The sequence below is a fragment of the Hyperolius riggenbachi genome, chromosome 10 (genome assembly GCF_040937935.1).
Source record: "Hyperolius riggenbachi isolate aHypRig1 chromosome 10, aHypRig1.pri, whole genome shotgun sequence".
Lineage (NCBI taxonomy): Eukaryota > Metazoa > Chordata > Amphibia > Anura > Hyperoliidae > Hyperolius > Hyperolius riggenbachi.
In genome coordinates this window covers 83,622,117-83,642,821 of record NC_090655.1, presented here as the reverse complement: position 1 = coordinate 83,642,821, position 20,705 = coordinate 83,622,117, and the positions used below count along the sequence as shown (strand labels likewise).

Below are 20,705 nucleotides of genomic sequence, written 5' to 3'. Positions count from 1 at the left end.
TGTTAGATTTCGATCCTGCTGTGACATCACCCTTAAATGCAGTGTACATGAGACAAAAAGGCAGGTGGTCCAAATGTGATTCACGGAGTTCCAAACCGTAGAGCTCAGAGACCAAACACAGTTTTGCAGTTCAAATGACACATAGATATGACTGTCTTCACCTGCTATATACAGGACTCGCCAGTTCCACATGTCTATATCGCGGCTGCTGCGCCAAGGTTCTTCACCGGGCCTCAATCCAAGGAAATGGAGAGGCTCCCCGGTTCCAAAGACTGTTGGCGTGCACGCTAAAGGTTGGAATCCTCTGCTGGCTTGCGTGACCATGGAGCGATCCAAGAGACAGTACGGGATGTAGCCCCGCCCACCTACGCGTTGTGCCCGCCTCTTGCGAGCTTCAACTGGGTGTACCTATTTTAAGTGGTTTTAAATGTCCAAGTGGTCATTTCTATTTTTGTACTAAATAAAGTTTGCATGTTTGCTAAATACCTGCGTAGTGATGGCTCTACTATTTGTTTTGATGCTGGTCAGCCACTTATCGACCTGTGACTTCAAAGTGGACAGGAGTGCTTGTCCGGTGTAACTCTCGGCTTTCAGGCAAGTCATCCCCAAGACGACGTGACACATTCATACCTGGGATGTGGAATAGGCCCTGGGGAGCTGGTGGTGTGCAGTTGTAGTATAGGAGGGCACAGCAGCAGAGGAGCTGAGGACGATAGTGAAGAGGATAGAGAAGGCGTAGGAGGAGAAGAGGAGGTGGCAGCAGGCCTGCCTGCAGTTTGTGGCCGTGTCACCAACTCCACTGCAGAGCCACGCATTCCATGCTTCCCAGCCATCAGCAGATTTACCCAGTGGGCAGTGTAGGTGATATACCTGCCCTGGCCATGCTTTGCAGACCAGGGGGCATATGCAATTCCCTTTTTACCTAGGTGATATTTTCACACCTTGTCATAAAATGGCCTTTAAACCAGCAGCAAGCAAGAAAATACTCAAAACATTTTTTTTGTACTTCTCCACAACTTTTGGGTACTTTTTTAAAAAAATGTGAAATGCTGAAAAATTATTTTAAAGAGAAGATAAAAAGTATCTTCTAGGAGAAAACGCAGGAGAAAATATTAATTGCATATTGGCAGAGGTATCAGTGGTGAGATGGACCCCTGTCCCAACTCCCAACACTGTGTGCCAGAGATGCGGTGACTTGGCTCTGCACATTACGCTACTACTTCGGTATTGCCTTTTTGGGAAAAAAGTTTCTTCCAGGTACCTTCCACTGCTGTGTCCCAATTGCAAAACAATGTTTTAAAGGTCTCAAAGTCCACCAGATGGAATGGTAACAGCTGGGGGGCTAAGAGTTCCAACAAGCCAGCTATCAGAAACCGGGCAAGGGGGTGACTTGAAGACATTGGCTTCTTATGCTCAAAAGTTTCTTTGACAGAAACCTGACTGTAGGCAGATGAGCAGGAACTGTTCAAGGTGAAAGGCAGAGTGGTGGATGGTTAAGAAGGGACAAGGACAGCAGATGTTGACGTGGCTGAAAAAGCTGGACCAGGAGGATGGTGGCTTCGATTTTGGGTGCTGCTTATCCTCATGATGCTCCCATTGTCATTTGTGTTTGGAACTCAGGTGCCTTCGCAAAACAGTTGTGCCTAGGTGGGGAAGTAGCCTTCCTACAACTCAGCATCTTGTGGCACAGGTTGCAAATGGCATTGCTATTGTCGGAGGCACATATACAGAAAAATTGCCACACTGGTGAGTTTTGGAATTAAGGCATTCTGGCGGTGGTAACAGCAGAAGTTGTCGGGCGTGTTGCCTGGCTGACCCCAGGTGCCGATACAGGCTGTTTGCCAGTGCCACTAGGTCTCTGCTTACAACTCTCTCCTCCTCCTCTCTGTCTCCCCATCTGATTCGACCCCCTCTTCACCTCTTCTTGTGCGCACCCGCGTCACATCCATGGACATATCGTCATCATCAACTGCTTCACTTGTATCTGAGAACTCACAATAGGCATCAGCAGTGGGTACATCATCATGACGCCTTACGTCCATGTGTGTAATGTTGCCCCACTGAGACATATCTGTTGTTAACATTCTTATCTCCATCCTCTGGTAATAATGCTTGCGCATCACTAATTTCCTCAAACTGATGTGTAAATAATAACTCCTCTGACACATCAAGTGAAGCGGCTGTCACTGTGGTGGTGGTAGTGGGGCAAGCCGTAAGTCATGGGGTGCCTGAATCAGAGCTGGTGGTGCGGCAAGGTTTCCAAGAGGAAGTGGTAGAAGCTGGGGTATGCTGTTGTGTAAGCCAGTCAACTACTTCCTCAACATTTTGAGAGTTCAGGGTACGTGGCTCCTGAACACTGGGCATTATTCTAAAGCCACAGGAAATCACACCAGCACAAACCCTATGACACCTTTTTTCATAATAATAAACTATACAAAAAATACCTTGCCAGTGACGAGGAACTGGTTCACTTCACACAGGTCTGTGCTATAACAATATCAAAAGAGAACAAAAATAGCACTTATGATGGGGTGTATTGTGCAACCTACTTTACCAGCAGCACTAGCAGTGTACGCACACCTGTGTCGTGCAGCTAAAGTCACTGCACTAGACAGTCACTGGACCCTGAGATTTGTGACTTAACAATATCAAAAGAGAACAAAATAGCACTTATGATGAGGTGTATTGTGCAACCTACTGTACCAGCAGCACTAGCAGTGTACGCACAACTGTGTCGTGCAGCTAAAGTCGCTGCACTGGACACAGAGATCTGTGATATAACAATATCAAAAGAGAACAAAAATAGCACTTATGATGGGGTGCATTTTTCAAGCTAATGTATCAGCAGCACTAGTAGGGTGCACAGTACACACCTGTATCAGTGCACTGTGGACAGTGAGACACACAGAACTGCAATAGCACAATAGTAGGAAAACAGATGTACCAGTACCAGCCCTTAGAAGGGCTCTTTGGGTGCTCACGATGCTTTACTAACAACAAGAAAGTCAGTGGAGACACAGAACAGAAGCCTAACTAACGCTTTCCCTTTTTCTGCAGATAGCTCTCTCTCAGCTCTCACTCACAGCAAAGCTACAGGCAGACTGTAAAATGGCTGCTGTACTGGCGTTTATTATAAGGGGGGTTTGGCCCAGGAGAGAGTGCTAGCTGGTTGACTGCCATGTGCCTGCTGACTCTGGAGTGAGGGTCAAAGTTGGCTTTATGATGATGTATAGGGGGTGGGTCGAACACGCCATCTATTCGCCTGAGGTGGTGGGTGCCTGCCGAATAGTTCACCGTTCTTCGCCGTGAACTATTCGGCAGGCGAACAGTTCGGGTCAACTCTACCTATATATATCGACACCACAATAAAATGCTAGCTATTGATGCTGTTCATTTTTGTGGGTATGTAGATTGTATTTTATAGGTGGACCAAGGACAACTGGTTGGATTGTTGTAAATTTTATATATGGGCATGAAATAGGGGGGCAAGGAAAAATGGGGGCCCAGTTTTGTTAATAAAATTAAAACTATTATTAATTAATTAGATAATAATAATATTGTTATCTACCAATATTCTTCAGTTTTAAAGTGTAAATAGTCTAAATTATTTTAATACAATTTCTGTATATATTAACAGTAGTTTACTACAATTTAACCTAACCCTACTCTACAACAGAACCCTCCCTCCTTTGATGCGTAACCCAAAAAAACCCTTCCTGATGCCTAACCCTAACCCCTCCCTCCCCCTTTCTTGATGCCTAACCCTAAAAACCTCTCTTCTTGACGCCTAACCCTAAAACCACTGCAAATACTGACTCTGCATAAATCTCATGTAATAGTCAATAAAATCCTTTGAAACGTATGAAGTGCTTATAATTATATTTCAGTACATCACATAAACAACTGAAACAAAGATCTAAACTCCGATCCCGCAGCTGAATCCTCTTTAGGAGACAATCCTGGCGCTTGCTGGACTTTCTTGGGCGCCCTGAAACCTTCTTAACAAGAATTGAACCTCTTTCCTTGAAGTTCTTGATGATCCTCTAAATTATTGATTTAGGTGCAATCTTAGTAGCCACAATATCCTTGCCTTTGTTAGCCATTTTTATGCAACGCAATGAAGGCTGCATGCGTTTCTTTGCTGGTCACCATGGTTAACAATGGAAGATCAATGATTTCAAGCATCACCCTCCTTCTAACATGTCAAGTTTGCCATTCTAACCCAATCAGCCTGACATAATGATCTCCAGCCTTGTGCTCGTCAACATTCTCACCTCAGTTAACAAGACGAGTACTGAAATGATCTCAGCAGGTCTTTTAATGACAGCAATGAAATGCAGTTTGTTTTTTGGGGATTCAGTTAATTTTCATGGCAAAGAAGGACTATGCAATTCATCTGAACACTCTTCATAACATTCTGGATTATATGCAAATTGCTATTATAAAAACTTAAGCACCAACTTTTCTAATTTCCAATATTTTTGACAGTCTCAAAACTTTTGGCCAGGACTGTAGAATTTGCCATAACTACTTCCTGTGGCAATGCGTTCCACATCTTAATCACTCTTACTGTAAAGAACCTTTCCTAAATAAATGGCTAAAACGTTTTCCTCCATGCGCAGATCATGTCCTCTTGTCCATTGTGAAAACCCAGGGACAAAAAGCTCATCCGCCAAGCTTTTATATTGCCCTCTGATGTATTCATACATGTTAATTAGATCCCCTTTAGCGTTCAAAACGATTGATTTCAAAATGATAATTTTCAAAAATGAGTAATTTGTAAATACAAAATTTTAAAAATGATAAAAACTATAACGTTCTAATTTTCAAAACGATAAAAATGTCAAAAACGATACTGTAATTGTTATAACGATAATTATCACGCACCCAAATTTCTGCTTTGGGCGTTTAGCAGCTGATATTTGCATTAGCGCCTATGGGGTGCCAAAATCATCCATTAGGCCCTGTTCACACTTGCGTTTTGGCAAGTAAACGGACCGGATCCTGATCGGATCAGGACCTGATCCTGATCAGAACCGTACGGTTCCGATCCGGTCCGTTTGTATCAGGCATGCATCAGGCTGCCATCCGGATCTGTGGGCAAAAAATAGTTAAATTTAAATAACAAAATGTTGGGGTCAGCAGAAGGTGCACGTGTAGAATCAGGTTCCTCCTCTGTAGGCCTCACCTCCACCTCCGACATTCTGCCAAACAGCTCCAGCACGTCTGTCACTGCTGCTCCACTCCAGACATGCTTGGCCCATGTGTCCCCATCCGAAATGGCCGCTTGGATACGCATAGGAAGTGGGGTAGAACGTCAGGTTTTTGTAGGCAGTGTGTTCTGTGCCTTCCGTTTCCCATTGGTTTCTGTGTCCGGGTGGTGCTGTCAGGCTCAGGTCCAGCTCCGGTCCGGGTGCGTGGGCCGGAGATCCGGACCCAAAAAATAGCGCATGTTGGAAAAGAGTCCGGATCCGATCCGGCTCCGATACGTACGGAACAGACGCGTATGAACGTCCGCATAGACTTTACATTGCTATGCGGAACGTACGTTCCGTTTGTACAGTATGCGGTCCGGATCAGATCCAGAAAATCCGGATAGCGAACACTAATGTGAACCGGGCCTTAGCTGCTGGGCACTCAAATGTCCTGCTTCCGACGGAGACAGCCATAGTAATCTCTATCCACACTACTGAAAAGTGAAACTAGAATTAAAACAATCCTGTATTTGTGCTTTTTATATACCATCCCACACAAGTGAAGCAGGGGACAGGAGAGCAGGTATGTCTAGACAAAACTGTATGTAGCAGCAGCAGCCTCCCCAGCAAGGATTAGACTGTAACAGCCCTGCTGGGATTTGCAGCATTAGCCTGTGTGTGCAGGTAATGTGCAAGCATCATTTTATCCACAACACTCTGCTATTGTCATTACATCCTCTTCTTTCTGAAAGAAAATGCCACAGCATATTCCCCAAAGCTGTGAGGAAAAGGTGACATAATCTTCTATAAGAGGAGAGCAACACAGGCTGGGAGAAATGCAGTGGCCAATCAGAAGGGATTGCTCACTGACCAATTAGAGGACAGCTTACATCTCAACTTTAGGAACTGGGTAGCCTAGTGCTGGGTGCTCATCAGCATTCCTCCAGCTCAGCTATGTAACAGTGTCAGCCATGCTCTGATTTACGGCTGTGCTGAAAAGGGCTTTTCCAGCAGCATCAGCAACAAGTCAGGTAAGTGTGCTGTAATTTCCTGCTGTGATTAGGGATGCAGAGGGGGTGATGAGGATGCTCTTTCTCTCTCACACATGCATATCACCCCTGCCTGTTTACAAACATCCAAGGAAGATGTGTGATCCAACATAGATGGAGCATGCCTGTGTTAGATGAACCCTCCAAGCATGGTATACAGAGGGGGACAGCCATGACAGTTCTCTTTGAAGCCAGGTGATTAATGAGCAAGGAGCCATGTCCATGAAATACATTCAGTAAATCCTGCTAGATATATTTCACACAGATAATATAGTTGCCTGCTGTACATTGTATTGCATACGTTTTAGCAGGTAGAATGAGTGCAGTACACTGTGCTTGCTTAGTTACAATGTAACTAGCTGTGTTTGTGTAGCTCCTTATCCTCTTGTGTGTTCTTTGATTATATCTGCTGGCTTTTTATAGCTTTTATGTTACACATGTGGTATTGATCTCAGGGGCCAGGTCTCCTCATGCACCTAAAGTGACAGCAGTTGCCAGGTGAGAGACTGAATAGAAGCACTGAAGATTTTCAGAGTACATAGCAACCAATCAGAGATCATCACATGAGCTAGCCATACACGAGCCAGTGATGGCACTACATGGCAAGCAATTATTATTATTTAGTATTTATATTGCGACGACATCTTCCACAATGCTGTACAGAGTATATTATCTTGTCACTTAACTGTCCCTCAGAGGGGCTCACAAGCTAATCCCTACCATAGTCATATGTCTATGTATGTATCGTGTAGTGTATGTATCATAGTCTAGGACTAATTTAGAGGGAATCCAATTAACTTATCTGTATGGTTTTGGGATGTGGGAGGAAACCGGAGTGCCCAGAGGAAACCCACACAGACATGGGGAGAACATACAAACTCCATGCCGATAGTGCCCAGGCTGGGGTTTGAACCAGGGACCCAGCGCTGCAAGGCGATAGTACTAAGCACTACAACGCCCAGGGCTGTGGAGTCGAAGTCGGGGCAATTTTGGGCACCCGGAGTTGGGGTTTCATAAACTGAGGAGTCGGAGTCGGATGATTTTTGTACAACACAGCCACAGTATTAGACTAAGGAGTCGGAGTCGGAACCATTTTGGGTGCCCGGAGTCGGAGTTGTGGTTTCATAAATTTAGGAGTCAGAAGACTTCTGTACCGACTCCACAGCCCTGACGCTGCCGCAATAAATTCCCTTTCAAATGGAAATTGATCAGATAGTAGTGATTAATTTTACCCCCTTGGCCTTTAGATTTTGATTAGATTTTAGCTGAAACCTAATGGTGACCACACACAATACGATTTTTTATTTTGAGTTGATTTAATCAATCCAATATTTCAGTTAAACGGACATCTTGAAGAAATTGTTCGATTTGACACACACACATGCGTTCGTTAACTTTGAAAAAGTTGGTTGGTTAGATAACCTTGCATGACAACCTTTCATTTTGATCATTTTCATAGAACTAGATTTTTCGCTTTGATATTTTTAATCCATCTCTATCGATATCTCAACTGATCTTTATTTGCTGTTTAGCATTACAATTACCCCTGAACACCACACTGCTACTTACAACTGCATTTACCACGTTTTATTTTGCTACAAACACTCTATGATTTCTGCTTAGTATTCTGATAATTCTACAAAAAAAAGCACAATTCCAATTATATATAATTTTCACACTACATACCATTATGGTATGCAGTGGTTATGTAAACAGTATGTGTGTATGTTTAGGCTGCTTCCACACATGGACGTTACAGGCGCACCGTAGTGCGCCTGTAACGCTCCCCCAACGCACAGCAATGTAACACAAGTTGGCTGTTCACACAGCCCACGTTGCGTTACATGTAACGCTGCACGTTGTCGGGAAAGTGCAGCATGCTACGGCGTTAGAGCGGCTATAGCCGCATTAGACTGTTTGCACATGCTCAGTGGGGGGCAGAGAGGAGGCGGGGAGAGCCAGCTACAGTAGCCGCGCACATGGCTACTTAATATTCACTGCACTGGCGGCCGCTGATTGGCCGGCGGGACCACGTGATGCGGAGTGTCAACGCCACTCTGAGAGACCTTATAGGGATAGAGCCGCCTAACGGTGGCTCACTCTACCGTCCTCTCTTGCAGCACCATACGATGCGTTAGGTGCACGTTATGCGACCTTAACGTGGCACCTAATGCAACGTCTTGGTGTGCAAGTAGCCTTTAATAATGAAAAGAGGGAAGGGTATGTTATATACTCGTTCCATCTTTTCACTATAAACATATACACAAATACTGTTTATTCCATCCTTTTTGTTTTTTATACAAACAACAAAGTTTGGTATGTACTGAATAGTTACATACAATTTATTCCGATTAAATACAATTTGATAATCCATCACACACCCAAGTTGATCTGGATTTTCCAACACGTCCAATCTCAAAAAAAATCAAGCCAAACAGGAAATTCTATGAGATTTCTCAATCGAAAAAAAAACAAAAATCTTTAGATCTTTCGGTAGAACTGATTGCTTAAATCGAGCAGAAAAATTGTAACGTGTGACGCCAAAACTAGTTTTTCCGACTTCACTAGTTTTATTGAACCCTATTTTTACACTGAACCCTCCTTCTATTGATGCCTAACCTTAGCCACCCACCCCTACCAGCTAACCTTAACCCCCCTACCCCACAACTAACCTTAACCACCTTTCCTTGGCTAGCCTTAAAGTGGATCTGAACTCAGAGTGTCTTCTCTGCTCTAAAAGATACACAGTAGCATAATAACCATTAAACAAAAAACATTTCTTTGTTACAGCTAATACAAATCCTAAAAGTTTCTACTTCCTGATTCATAGAAGCAGTCATATTGTTAACATCCTGTGCTTTGAAACGAGCTTATCTGCCATGGCAGTCAAGTGACACAGGGGGAGATCAAATTACAATCATAATCAACTTGTGGTTAGACATGATGAGGGGGAATTAAACAGAATAAACTCTCAAAATACATACAGGGTGCATTCCTCTGTTTCCTTCTGTCCTGTGCAAGAGTTCAGGTCCACTCTAAACACCTACCCCACGGCTAGCCTTAACCACTTCCCACCCCCATGGCTAACCTTAACTGTCGACTCCTACGCTAATCCGCTGAAAAATTGGTGAAAGAAATTTAATTTTCAGGCGCCCAAATTTCCCCTTAAAGCCGATATTTGAATGGGTGCCTATGGCGGCACCCAACTTTTTGCAGGTAGCGGGTGCCCAAATTTCCAAGATTGCTCCCCTCCACTCACTCATCTGATTACCCTTTGGATTGACGAGCTGTTTGACAGTTGGTTTATCAGGGTATGTTGGCGGGCATCAAATACAAAACTAATACATATATGGCCAACATCCGTTGGTCTGACTGTAAGGGGGGAAAATATCTACCCTGGGTGGGATACTGCACTGTGCACATATTCATTTTCTTGCTGAATAAAAGTCCACACTTTTTCTCTACACTTCGCCACAAACAGGATTTCTTAAAGAAATGTGCATTTAGTGGGTGCAGCTTTCAAGCTCTTTGAGTCCTATAGAAGAAAAGGCAGTGGTTGGAATCCTGGCTGAAGTTAAACTGGCTCTGTGCGTTAAAGTGTACCTGAGACAGGGCGTCTAAAAAAATTCCTCCTTCAGGATGATCGTTCCCTCACTGTCTTCCCGCGTCGTCTGGATCCTCCGCTATTCGGCCCATTAAGTTCTTCAGTCAGGGCCAATCGGAGCGTGCGCAAGTCCGGCTGCGCTCTGGGGCGTGTGCTTTGTGGGCGTGCACACGGCAATACTGGCTATTCAGTAGGGCCTGGTTCACATTGCAAATTCATTTTTAAAGGATTGTATGTTTTTGCACATTCCAAACTGAATCTCCAAAAAATGCTACATGCAGCAAGAGACGTTTATAAAGTAACAATACACTAGTGTGATGGAAGGAGCACGCAGCGCATTCTCCGACTGGCCCCGACTGAAGGACTTTATGAAGAAAATAGTAGAGGATCCAGGTGGTGGAGGAGGACAGCGAGGGAGCAATCAGCCTGATGGGGGCTGGAGAAAGCCCCAGGTATGTATAGTAACAGCAGGGAGTATGTTACTGAGCGGGGGTCAGCGCGTGGCTACTTCCATTGCACCGCATCGTGTCACAATAGTGTGTATGTTTCCGTAGGCTTACATTGCCCTCGTGGCGAACTGCGGCGCGGGAGAATACATGGAGACGCGTATGTATTGTGTACAATTTTTGCATTACAAATGTGAAAATTTTGCAAACATAAAGTTAATTACGGACACAACAGAATGTGTAGCTGTCCTGTGGGACAACCGTGGATCTACATTGAGGCCCCAACGGTCACCTGAAATGATTGAGTCCTGATCCCTCTGTGCGACAGATATTAAACCTGTGTTGAAGTGTTAAACAAATTGTGTAAGAACGTATAGATCAGACCTCAACAAACCTGGACTGGATTTTTCAGAATTGTCTACTATTAAGTGACACAAATAAGACACCCTCTATTGGAATGCAACACAGTGAGGGCTGCTGAAAGCTTAGCGCACCAGTGGTTACGCTATTGCAGTAATGTGCAGGGCACACAGTGGTGACCTTTTTTTTTTTAACAAACCACTGCCCTGGATAGTTCTTGATGTGGGTGCTGCATGCGGCTGCAATAGAACAAGCTTAAAGAGAACCAGAGACGAAGCACCCTCATGTATTTTACCATATGTATCAATGGGAACATGACAGTAAACACCTACTCTGCTCTTTGTTTTATTTTCACTGCTCAGTCTTCTTGTTATCAGCTCTGATAAAATCCCCGACTGAGCATTCAGTCTAGCTTTGCCCCATAATTATTATAGCTGAGTCAGTCTTCTGTGACGTCTTTTCAAGCCCAAGACTGAGCAGTGAAAAATGAAACAAAGAGCAGAGTAGGTGTTTACTGTCATGTTCCCATTGATATATATTATAAAATACATGAGGGTGCTTCGTCTAGGGGTTCTCTTTAAATTTATTAACCTTTCACCAATCCTCGCCATATCCTAATGTGACCCAGGTACTGGCTGAAACGATTGCCACCTAACAGGAGACACTTTCAAGTCCAGGTTTACGCATAATCTCTTTTGTCCTATATACTTATTAGTTACATCAGTGTGACTACTATTCATGGAATTGCCATGCTGCTCTATGCATGCAAATGACTATCTCTTTATATAAATGTGTATATTTTGCAGGTTGGCTGGGGTGATGCAACAGAGAACCACTGAAGGCAACAAGTCCTCATGGCAGGACCCTGTAAGGAACGGTAATCTCTATAAACCTTTTCGTTGCCCACAGTGTGGAGAGACGGCTCGCTTCAGAACTCTTTCATCATTAAGAGCCCATATGGACTACATGCATAGCTACGAAGAAAGATACTTTTGGGGAAAATCAGGAATTATTTGCTCTTTGAAAGAGGCAGAATTGAAAAACTCAGCAGACCCACTCAATGAATCCCAGATGGAATCTTTCGATAATGCACTGAACCAAAAGAGTATCTCCCCAACTTTTTGTGACTTGAAAAATGAGAGTAAGAAAGCCAGCAGTCCTATAGAGATATGTTCAGAACGACCTCTCGTTAAAAGCACCTTCTCAGAGAACTCCTCAAAAAGCCATAGTTACATCATTGGCTATCCTATCACAGGTACGAAATTCCACCTAGAGCCGCAAGAGAAGTCTGTGCTCAATCAGCTGGCTGAAAATGTTGATAAGAGTATAGGAATGAAAATCGATAAACTCAATGAGGAACTCTGCCAAAAGACTTCAGAACTGTTGGAAGTCCGGGCTGCCTTTTTACAGCTTTCTCAGAAGAAGCAGGAGGTTCAGCGCAGAGAGAGAGCGCTCAGCCGGCAGGTGGATGTAGCTGTTGAACTTATTGCCGTTCTACGCCAGCGGTTGACAGAATCTGAGCAGGAACTGCAGAGGAAGGAAGAGTAAGTATCTCTTAAGGTGCCCATCAATAGTATTTTTTAGCTACAAAAATGGTATTACTTTTAGCAAATGATCGTAGTTTCTATAAGATCATTCAGATTGAAAGACAAGATCATTGAGCCACACCACTAAAGGATCCAACTTTCGATCATATCCCCACCATTTACAATCATATGTATCAAAAAATCCGCCATGCACAGGGCTGTGGAGTCTGTGCAAAAAGCATTTGCTTCAATTGCTTATTTTTTTATAATATTAATTTATAAATTATTTAGTCAGTTTTTGCCCATTGTTAAAATGTTTCCTCTCCTTGATTTACAGTCTGAGATTTATCACTGGTGGTGACATCTTTTGTCCTGCAAGGTGATCTGTATGGTTGGAATGTTCCTATACACAGAGGAAGATACTGCTTGCCTGGCAGTTGGAAAAAGCTGTTCCTTCCCACCATGCAACATGGTTCACTGACAGCAAATTGTCAGGACCATGGTCAGGACATCACACTGTGGGAGGGGTTTCAACACAATATCAGCCATACAGACCCCCGATGATCTGAAGAAAAAGTAAAGATTTCTCATGGGAAAGGGGGTATCAGCTATTAATAGGAATGAAATTCCATTCCTCTTTAATGCTCTATTTATATTTATTGTGTTGCGTTCAGTTGCGTCGCATCCCATTTTGGCAAATGGTAGGCAACGCGATGGAATGTGATGCAACTCAATGCAACGCATTACGTTTTTAAATAGAGCCTCAAAGATACACGAGGCAACTATAAGAAACCCAGATTTACTTACCTGGCACTTCCTCCAGCCCCTAGAAGCCTATGTGTCCCTCGCCACAGCTCCGGTCTAAACCAATGTCCTGGGGTCCCCTTTGTAGTGGTCGCTGACCCAGCCAGGTTGGCAGCTTCTGCTCAAGAAGTACTGCACAGAATGCTTGCAGCCACAGGAGCATGACCGCAAGTTGCTCAGCCGCGTGCTTGTGCATGCGCAGTGGCTGCCGGCGTGGCCAGGTTGGGGGCCACTACAGAGTGCTCCCCAGGAAATTGGCTGAGAAGCTGCGGGGAGGGACTCATAGGCTCCAGGGGCTAGAGGAAGCCCCAGGTAAGTAAATCTGATTTTCTTTTAGTTGCCCCATGTATCCTTTAAGGAAACAATAATGCCATCGTTCCGGACCAATTGGCTCATCAGATTCTTTGTTTTCATGTCACACGATCTGAATACTCTGATCAAAAATATGATTGTTCTCTAAACATTGGACTGCTAATGGACACCTAGAGGTATGTTACCAATGTTTAAAGAGGGCTCCCATCTTCGCTGTGACCTGAACCTTCCTTTATTGAATTAGACTGTGGATAGAGCCCTGTCTCCCCTTTGCTTGGATAGTAGAAGTAGGTGTAGGTTATTTTCTGCGTCTGTGGGTTATGACTGACAGTTTACCGAGGCTTGTATTTGATACCGCTTGTTTCAGTGGTCATAGAAATCTTCAGTGGACTGATAGTGTTTATAGTACACACCCATTATGAAATGTAAGGCCTCCAGAAGAGAGCAGTGGTTTTTCGCCCCCTTATCAAATCACCGCACAAAATCGGCGCTTCCTAATGCAGAAGCAGTGATAGTCCTATGGTGCTATCACATTGGGGCACGGTGGGTACTGTTGGGATGATGCAAGAGTTGCAGTGCGTTGTGTGCGTTTCACCCAGAAGTGAGGCATACTTTCATACAGGGCTGTGAAGTCAGAGCAATTTTGGAGTTGGAATCGGTGGTTTCAGTCAGGTGATTTTTGTACCAAATCCGCAGGCCCTGGTAAGTATTAGACAAAGGAGTGGGAGTCGAGGAGTCTGAGCCATTTTGAATACCTGGAGTCAGAGTTGGAGTCGGAGTTGGTGGTTTCATAAATTGAGGAGTCGGAGACGGAGTTGCAGTCAGATGATTTTTGTGCTGTACTCAACAGTTGATGAATTATGTGGAAATGGAATACGTTTTCAGCTGTTTGCTGCTTAATTGTGATTGTTGAACAGACACTTGCGTTCAGAAAGTTAGCATTCTCTCTCAGTTAAAGAGAATCTGTACTCTAATATTCTTACAATAAAAAGCATACCATTCTATTCATTATTTTCTCCTGTGCCCCTCTGTGCTGTTTCTGCCACTCTCTGCTGCAATCCTGGCTTGTAATTAACAGTTTTAGGCAGTGTTTACAAACAAACTAACCAGCTTCTAATAGGCTCAGCTAAGCATAGTGTATGAGTCATTCAGAGTATGCAGGGGGCCTGCAGAGGGTGTGTATCGCTTCTACCAATCACAAGCAGCCCTGCACATTCCACACAATCAAGCTTTAGCCTGACAAACAGGACAGAGGAAAGATACATTGATTTATTACAGAGACAGTGCAGTTAGGAAAGACTGCAGTAAGCCAGAGCAGATTAGAACAGGCATAGGAACTTATAGGATAGAAGAACTAAGGCTGAAAAAATTGTTACAGAGTCTCTTTAAGTAAGCTGACAAGTGGAATCACCTTGACTTTAACATCCTACTGTTATTAGATTGGTATAGCAGAGTATGAGCCTTGTACAAATAATCTCAAAAGCACTTGTCTACACTCCAGAAGTGCAACTTAAATAAATAAATAAAACCCCCATTAGCAGTTGCCAGTCGCCAAAATGCTGCATGGGAGAGGGACAGCTGAGCAATGCCTCTATCCTTGTTTTCAATTATCTGTTAGAGGCACTGAAGCGAAAAAAAAATTATTATGATATAATGAATTGGTTGTGTAGTACGGATAATTACTAGAACATTAGTAGCATAGAAAATATTCTCATATTTTTATTTTCAGTTATATAGTGTTCTTTATAACATTGCATAATTCTCTAATATTTGCAGTTTACACACTACTCAGCATTCTAAATGATTTTACAGAGCAGGCAAGTGAACTATTGAGCTGTCCTCTGCAGAGAAAAAGAAGATACTGTGACTGACACTTGAGATAACAAGCTTCAGAAGATAAAGCTCTCTGCGACTTTGAAAATTGTGGAGCTCAATGGCTCTTTTGCATAGATAACAACTGGAGTTTCTTAAAAGACTACTGTAGGGGGTAGGGAGAAAAAGAGTTGAACTTACCTGGGGCTTCTAATGGTCCCCCGCAGACGTCCTTTGCCCGTGCAGCCACCCACCAATGATCCAGTGTCCGCCTCCGGTTCACTTCTGGAATTTCCAAGTTTAATGTCGGAAAACCACTGCATCTGCGCGGCCGCGCCCCCTCACTCCTGCTGACGTGTATTGCGCAGGCCCAGTATGGTCTGCGCCTGTGTAGTACGCTCCTGGTTACGTCAGTGGGAGCGAGGACACGGCAGCGCAGGCACAGTGGTTTTCCGACTTTAAAGTCGGAAATTCCAGAATTGAACCGGAGGCGGGGCAGGCACAGGATATCTGCAGGGGACCATTAGAAGCCAGGGTAAGTTCAACTCTTTTTTTTTACCCTACCCCCCCCCCCCCCCTCCAAACAGTACTCCTTTAACTCTTCCTGTACTGGAAACAATATTAGACTTATGTCTTTGCTCCTAATGTTTTATTTCTTAGCTGTACTACACATACAAATCATTATATCATATATTTTTTTTGTTTCAGTGTCTCTTTAAAGAGAAACTCTAACCAAGAATTGAACTTCATCCCAATCAGTAGCCAATACTTCCTTTCCCTTGAGAAATCTTTACCTTCTCTCAAATAGATTATCACGAGGGTCAGTATGGCTGATATTGTGGTGAAACCCCACCCACAGTGTGATGTCAGGACCTAGGTCCTGACAGTTTCCTGTCTGTGAACCTCGTTGCATTGTGGAATATACTGTATCAGCTGTTTCCAACTGCTAAGCAACTATTATCTCCCTCTGTGCATGTGTATATCTATTAAAAAGAAACCTTTTATCCTATCGCAATGTTAATGGGTGTGGTTATAAATCATGGCAGTTGGTGCTGTCTAGTTGTTTTTCTTTCTCGTCTGCCATTAGTAAAGATGATGACGTGCAGGCTGATTGTGGATCAAACAACATGAACAAATTGCGTGGCGGATATCAATCATTTTTTGATCTCGCTTCTCACTTTGCAATGTGCAATTGTTTCATTATTATACAAGGTAAATGTGCTGAATAGAGGCTGAAGGATGTCTGTTTCACCATTCATTGATTTAGCTTGAAACACCAACAGTACTCAGACATGGCCTCAATTCACTAAGCTTATCTCCTGTCTTTAATAACGTTTCTAGAGTTATCACCATGGTGATGAGGCATGTCGTATTCAGGAAACATTTTAGCTCAGGCAAACCTAAAGTTAACTCTTCTGTCTTTAAGTTAACTCTTCAATCCTTAAAATAACTCCAGAGTTAAAGACAGGCTGTTTATTAACTGCATGTGAAAATAACTACAGAGGAGGTAAATTAACTACAGAAGAGGTAAATTAACTACAGAGGAGGTAACTTAAGGAATGAAGAGATGAGATAACTCTCTTACTGTGTGGTGGTATGTTTTCTCTTGCCTTATTATCTCCAGCATGATCTTAGTGAATTGAGGCCAATGGAGATAATAAGGCAAGGCAAGGATTGAAGAGTTAACTTAAAGACAGAAGAGTTAACTTTAGGTTTGCCTGAGGTAAAAGGCTTCCTGAATACGGCATGCCTCATCACCATAGTGATCACTCTAGAAACGTTATTAAAGACAGGAGATAAGCTTAGTGAATTGAGGCCAATGGCATATACTTTTAGGGTGTATGGAATGTCTATGCCCTGTAGAATGAATATGTGGGCAGCAGTGTAGAGGGAAAATGTTGATGCCAGCCTTTGGCTGTCCTATAGTCAAAATGCTTACTGACAAAAAGATGTCAAAATGTTAAAGGGAGAGTGGCTAAATAGTGTACTAGTTAAAAACACTGCCTCAGACATACGGTCGTAGACTGGGGTTCAAATGCTGGCTTGTACCAGTACTTATTCAGATGTGGCCATGAACAGTCAGGTTACTTGTAAGTCATAAATTTGTATATATCCAAAACTTTTGCCTTTATAAATTCATGAGCTTCCAGTGGTAATCAGATAAGATTTTCTCTAGGCTGAGTTTGTATTTGTGACAGTATAAAGCCAATGTAAATCTTTGGTTACATAACATGTACTGTATGTCGAAGCATGGTGGTTTTTGTCCTAACATAATAATTAAAAAGTGATACCCAACCTTTTCATGCAGTTTATGTTAAAAGTTGTTGTAAGCATAGTAGCATGTACACTTAGCTAACAGTCACGCCATTGTTTTATGTTTTGTTTTTGATGTTTGTGGATACTGCTGTATCAAACAAGCTTTTGTGCCAATATTTGTTAATTGCAATGTTTTGATACTCTTTATCCATTTGTGAACATCCTATCTATAAATATTGTTTTTATTTTTGTATACTATTTGCACATGTGAGTCCAGTCTTTGTAGTGCTTGTGGTAGTGCAGATAGCCACAATTTAGCTTTGATAGTGTCATTGCACTAGTAGCTATGCCATGTGTCGCTACTATCCTTATAGTAGTATTAAACCCAGCATTTCGTCTTTGCTCTGAAAGATTATTTACAGCATTTAATATACTACCCAAATTTTTTTTTCAGCAGAACAGCTTTCAAAGGGTTAAAATGCAGGGGCCCATACACTGGTCGATTTCAGCCATCGATCGACCGATTCTAAAGAATCGATTGATCAGAAATCGATTCTATCAAATCTATCGATCAATTAGCGGCCGATTTCGATGTATTTGATCTATCTGACAGAATGGAAAATCTAGGTCGATCTGCTGCTAGTAGCAGATCCATGGCCCATAGGGTGGCATTGAATCTAATGCTCCAATAATGCATTTAGATAGATTTCCAATAGATTTCATTCTGAAATCTATTGGAAATCTGTTCCTAGTGTGTGGCACACATCAGATAGATTCCTGTCAGATTCGACTTGACAGGCATCTGACACAAATCTATCTGATGGTCGAATCTGCTGCAAATCTGTAAGTGTATAGCCACCTTTACTTTTTCAGTAGAATGTTCCCTGCAGGGAGATCCGCATCCGAACTGGTGATAACATTATCTTGTATTTACTTAATTGTAGCAGAGAGGAATGTAAACATTCCCTGACTGTGCAGAAACTTCTTCTAATGTGTCCAGAACTGATACACTGCACAGAAATAATTACTGAGTACATTACAATATAAATACACTGTGACAATCCAGCCCCGCGATCCCGTCGAGATCTGCTCCCGTTAGCGTACGCAGGAAGTACGGGCGCAGACGGACAACGAGACCGGTTGCTGGATCGTCAGAGGTAAGAAGAAAAGGGCGACAGAGCGTGCCAATCCCGTCTAATCTGCTCCCGTTAGCATACGCAGGAAGTACGGTGAACAGACTGACAATAAAGATTGGTCGCGCAGCTGCCGACAATAAGTAATGGGACAAACATCCACCAATCCCGTATTACTAGGCCACTGTTGCCATGCAGGTCTCATGCACTAGAGACTGCTGGAGGCAAATTCACTGTGTGCGTAGTAAACGGTTAAGATTGGTTGGAGGTGCCCATACATGTACAATTCTGATTGTATATACAATATGTAAACTAAAAATATCGATTTCGCGCTGGAAATCGGATAAATACACTGCCACCACTCTCTCAAGTTCAGGGAGGAAAGAGACTCCCGCTATCATAATACGGTAGCCAGCCCAATCACGTTCAACACGCTCAAGTCACCGTTCGGGGAATAATCACTTCCGACTGCTTAAAGACTGTGAGCAATGTGACGTTAAAGAAAGGTTACTGGGTCCCTATATGATGCAATCTCGAATTGTATTTACAATCGAGAAACGAAAGTTATCGATTTCGCACAGGAAATCTGGTACTAGCTAATCCTAGAAGGAAGAAACGGTTATTTACAACCTAGCTAGCAAATCAACAATTTATAAGCAAATCATAAAACAATGCGGTAGTATGACTGACTCTTCAGAGGGCAGATTCGTTATAGCAGCAATCAGATGACTAGAACAGGCACAAGACTGAACGATAAAATCGTTAGTTTATTTCTAAACTACATACACACAGCTTATTTTAGAACAGATTGATTGACAGAGAGGAGAGAGGAAAAGAGAACAGAATGTCTTAATATACAGTTCAAATACCGTTATTGGTAGTCCATGCGGCAATCGCAAGTCTTTGGCGAAAGTCCCAAAATGGCGGTTGCCATGCGGCCAACAGGCCTTTGTTAGAAAGTTCAAAGATAGAGGTTTTGCCCGAGTCCTTGCGGGCTGCCAGGATGTTACTAGGCATCAGATTGAAGGTAAAGGACACAGAGCTTTCTGGGCTCTGTCTGGTTATAGCCCCCACTCCAGCAAGGAGGGGTTAGGGGGCGTGGATCACACACCTCTTTGGAATAGGAGATCTCTGCCCCTCTCAGAGAGACAAAATTTTACCTGAATCATGATAAGTGTGCTCATCTGCAAACCGTGCAAGTTGTGTTAAATCCAATAACATTTTTAGGTTTGTCAGAATTTATCAAGAACGTTGATACCAAACTTGGGGGGTTTAGAGTGAACGGTGACCCCAAAATGCATATCTCTGCTTTGGCAGGGCTTACCTTGAATTCAGAAACATCCAATCATGTGGTTGGTTCCGAATTTCAGAATAAGCGGGTTCTTAAGGCCGTTGCCTATTTGGAAAGCCATCTTTATGGCAAAAGATGGATTTCATATTTGTGAGATCACAGAAAGGTCAGCTGGGAGATGAAATCTCCTTGATCCTTCAGCTGAGGTAATCCTGGGAGAACCCCCTGCTGTGATCGGTTCCTAGCAGTCTAGAGGAGCTAACATTTATGAGCTTCTGTCAACTGATATCTACCCTTCACCTGATGGATGAGGTCATAAACACCTCAGGGGGTCCCCTGTGCTGGCAGAGAATCTTTCCAACAGGAGGCTAATTAGCTGACCATGAAAAGATTTCTCCAGCCCTTTGGTGAAGGGAAAAAAAAAGTGTATTTAAACCAAAAACTGTCAGTTTGGGTGGTTTACGAAGAACTATCGTTGGTAACTCCATGACACATTCGATATGTCATATCGACGGCGTCACATCTCCTCCCCTTCCAAGATTGGGGAAGGATAGGTTAGCAGGACCTTGACTGAAGCAATACCAACTTGCTACCTGGGCTCATTACAGCGGGAAAGCCCGGGTTCCACATGACCTTGGGGGTTGCCCTTTTTATGTTGGTCAGTGGTTTAGCCAGGCGGCTACAGGGCTTCGCAAACGTCCTGTAGTATCCCGCTGTTCCCAGAGAGGCCTGTACCTCTGTCATGACAATCTGATCTGTGTCTGGTTCAACGGTCAGATTGTCAGCTGACAGCTGTCCTAGTACCAGGGACGAGTGATCGCAGTGTTGCTCCCAAGTCGGGGGGAACACAGGGATGTCATCCGGGTACGTGACTGTACAACCGTGCTTGCTCTTCCACAGGTCGTTCCACGCCTGGA

The 20,705-nt window shown here is 43.4% G+C and overlaps 1 protein-coding gene across 1 annotated transcript in view; it reads left to right on the top strand.

Annotated features, from left to right (window-relative positions):
* Nucleotides 1–6,126: 6,126 nt before the first annotated feature.
* Nucleotides 6,127–20,705, top strand: part of ZNF365 (zinc finger protein 365) — a 49,042-nt gene continuing 34,463 nt past the window's right edge. Inside the window, exons 1-2 of the mRNA XM_068255089.1 lie at nt 6,127–6,226; nt 11,461–12,198. Coding sequence (XP_068111190.1) covers nt 11,474–12,198 — 725 coding nt within the window. The 5' untranslated portion in view covers nt 6,127–6,226; nt 11,461–11,473. The remainder of the gene's footprint in view (nt 6,227–11,460; nt 12,199–20,705) is intronic.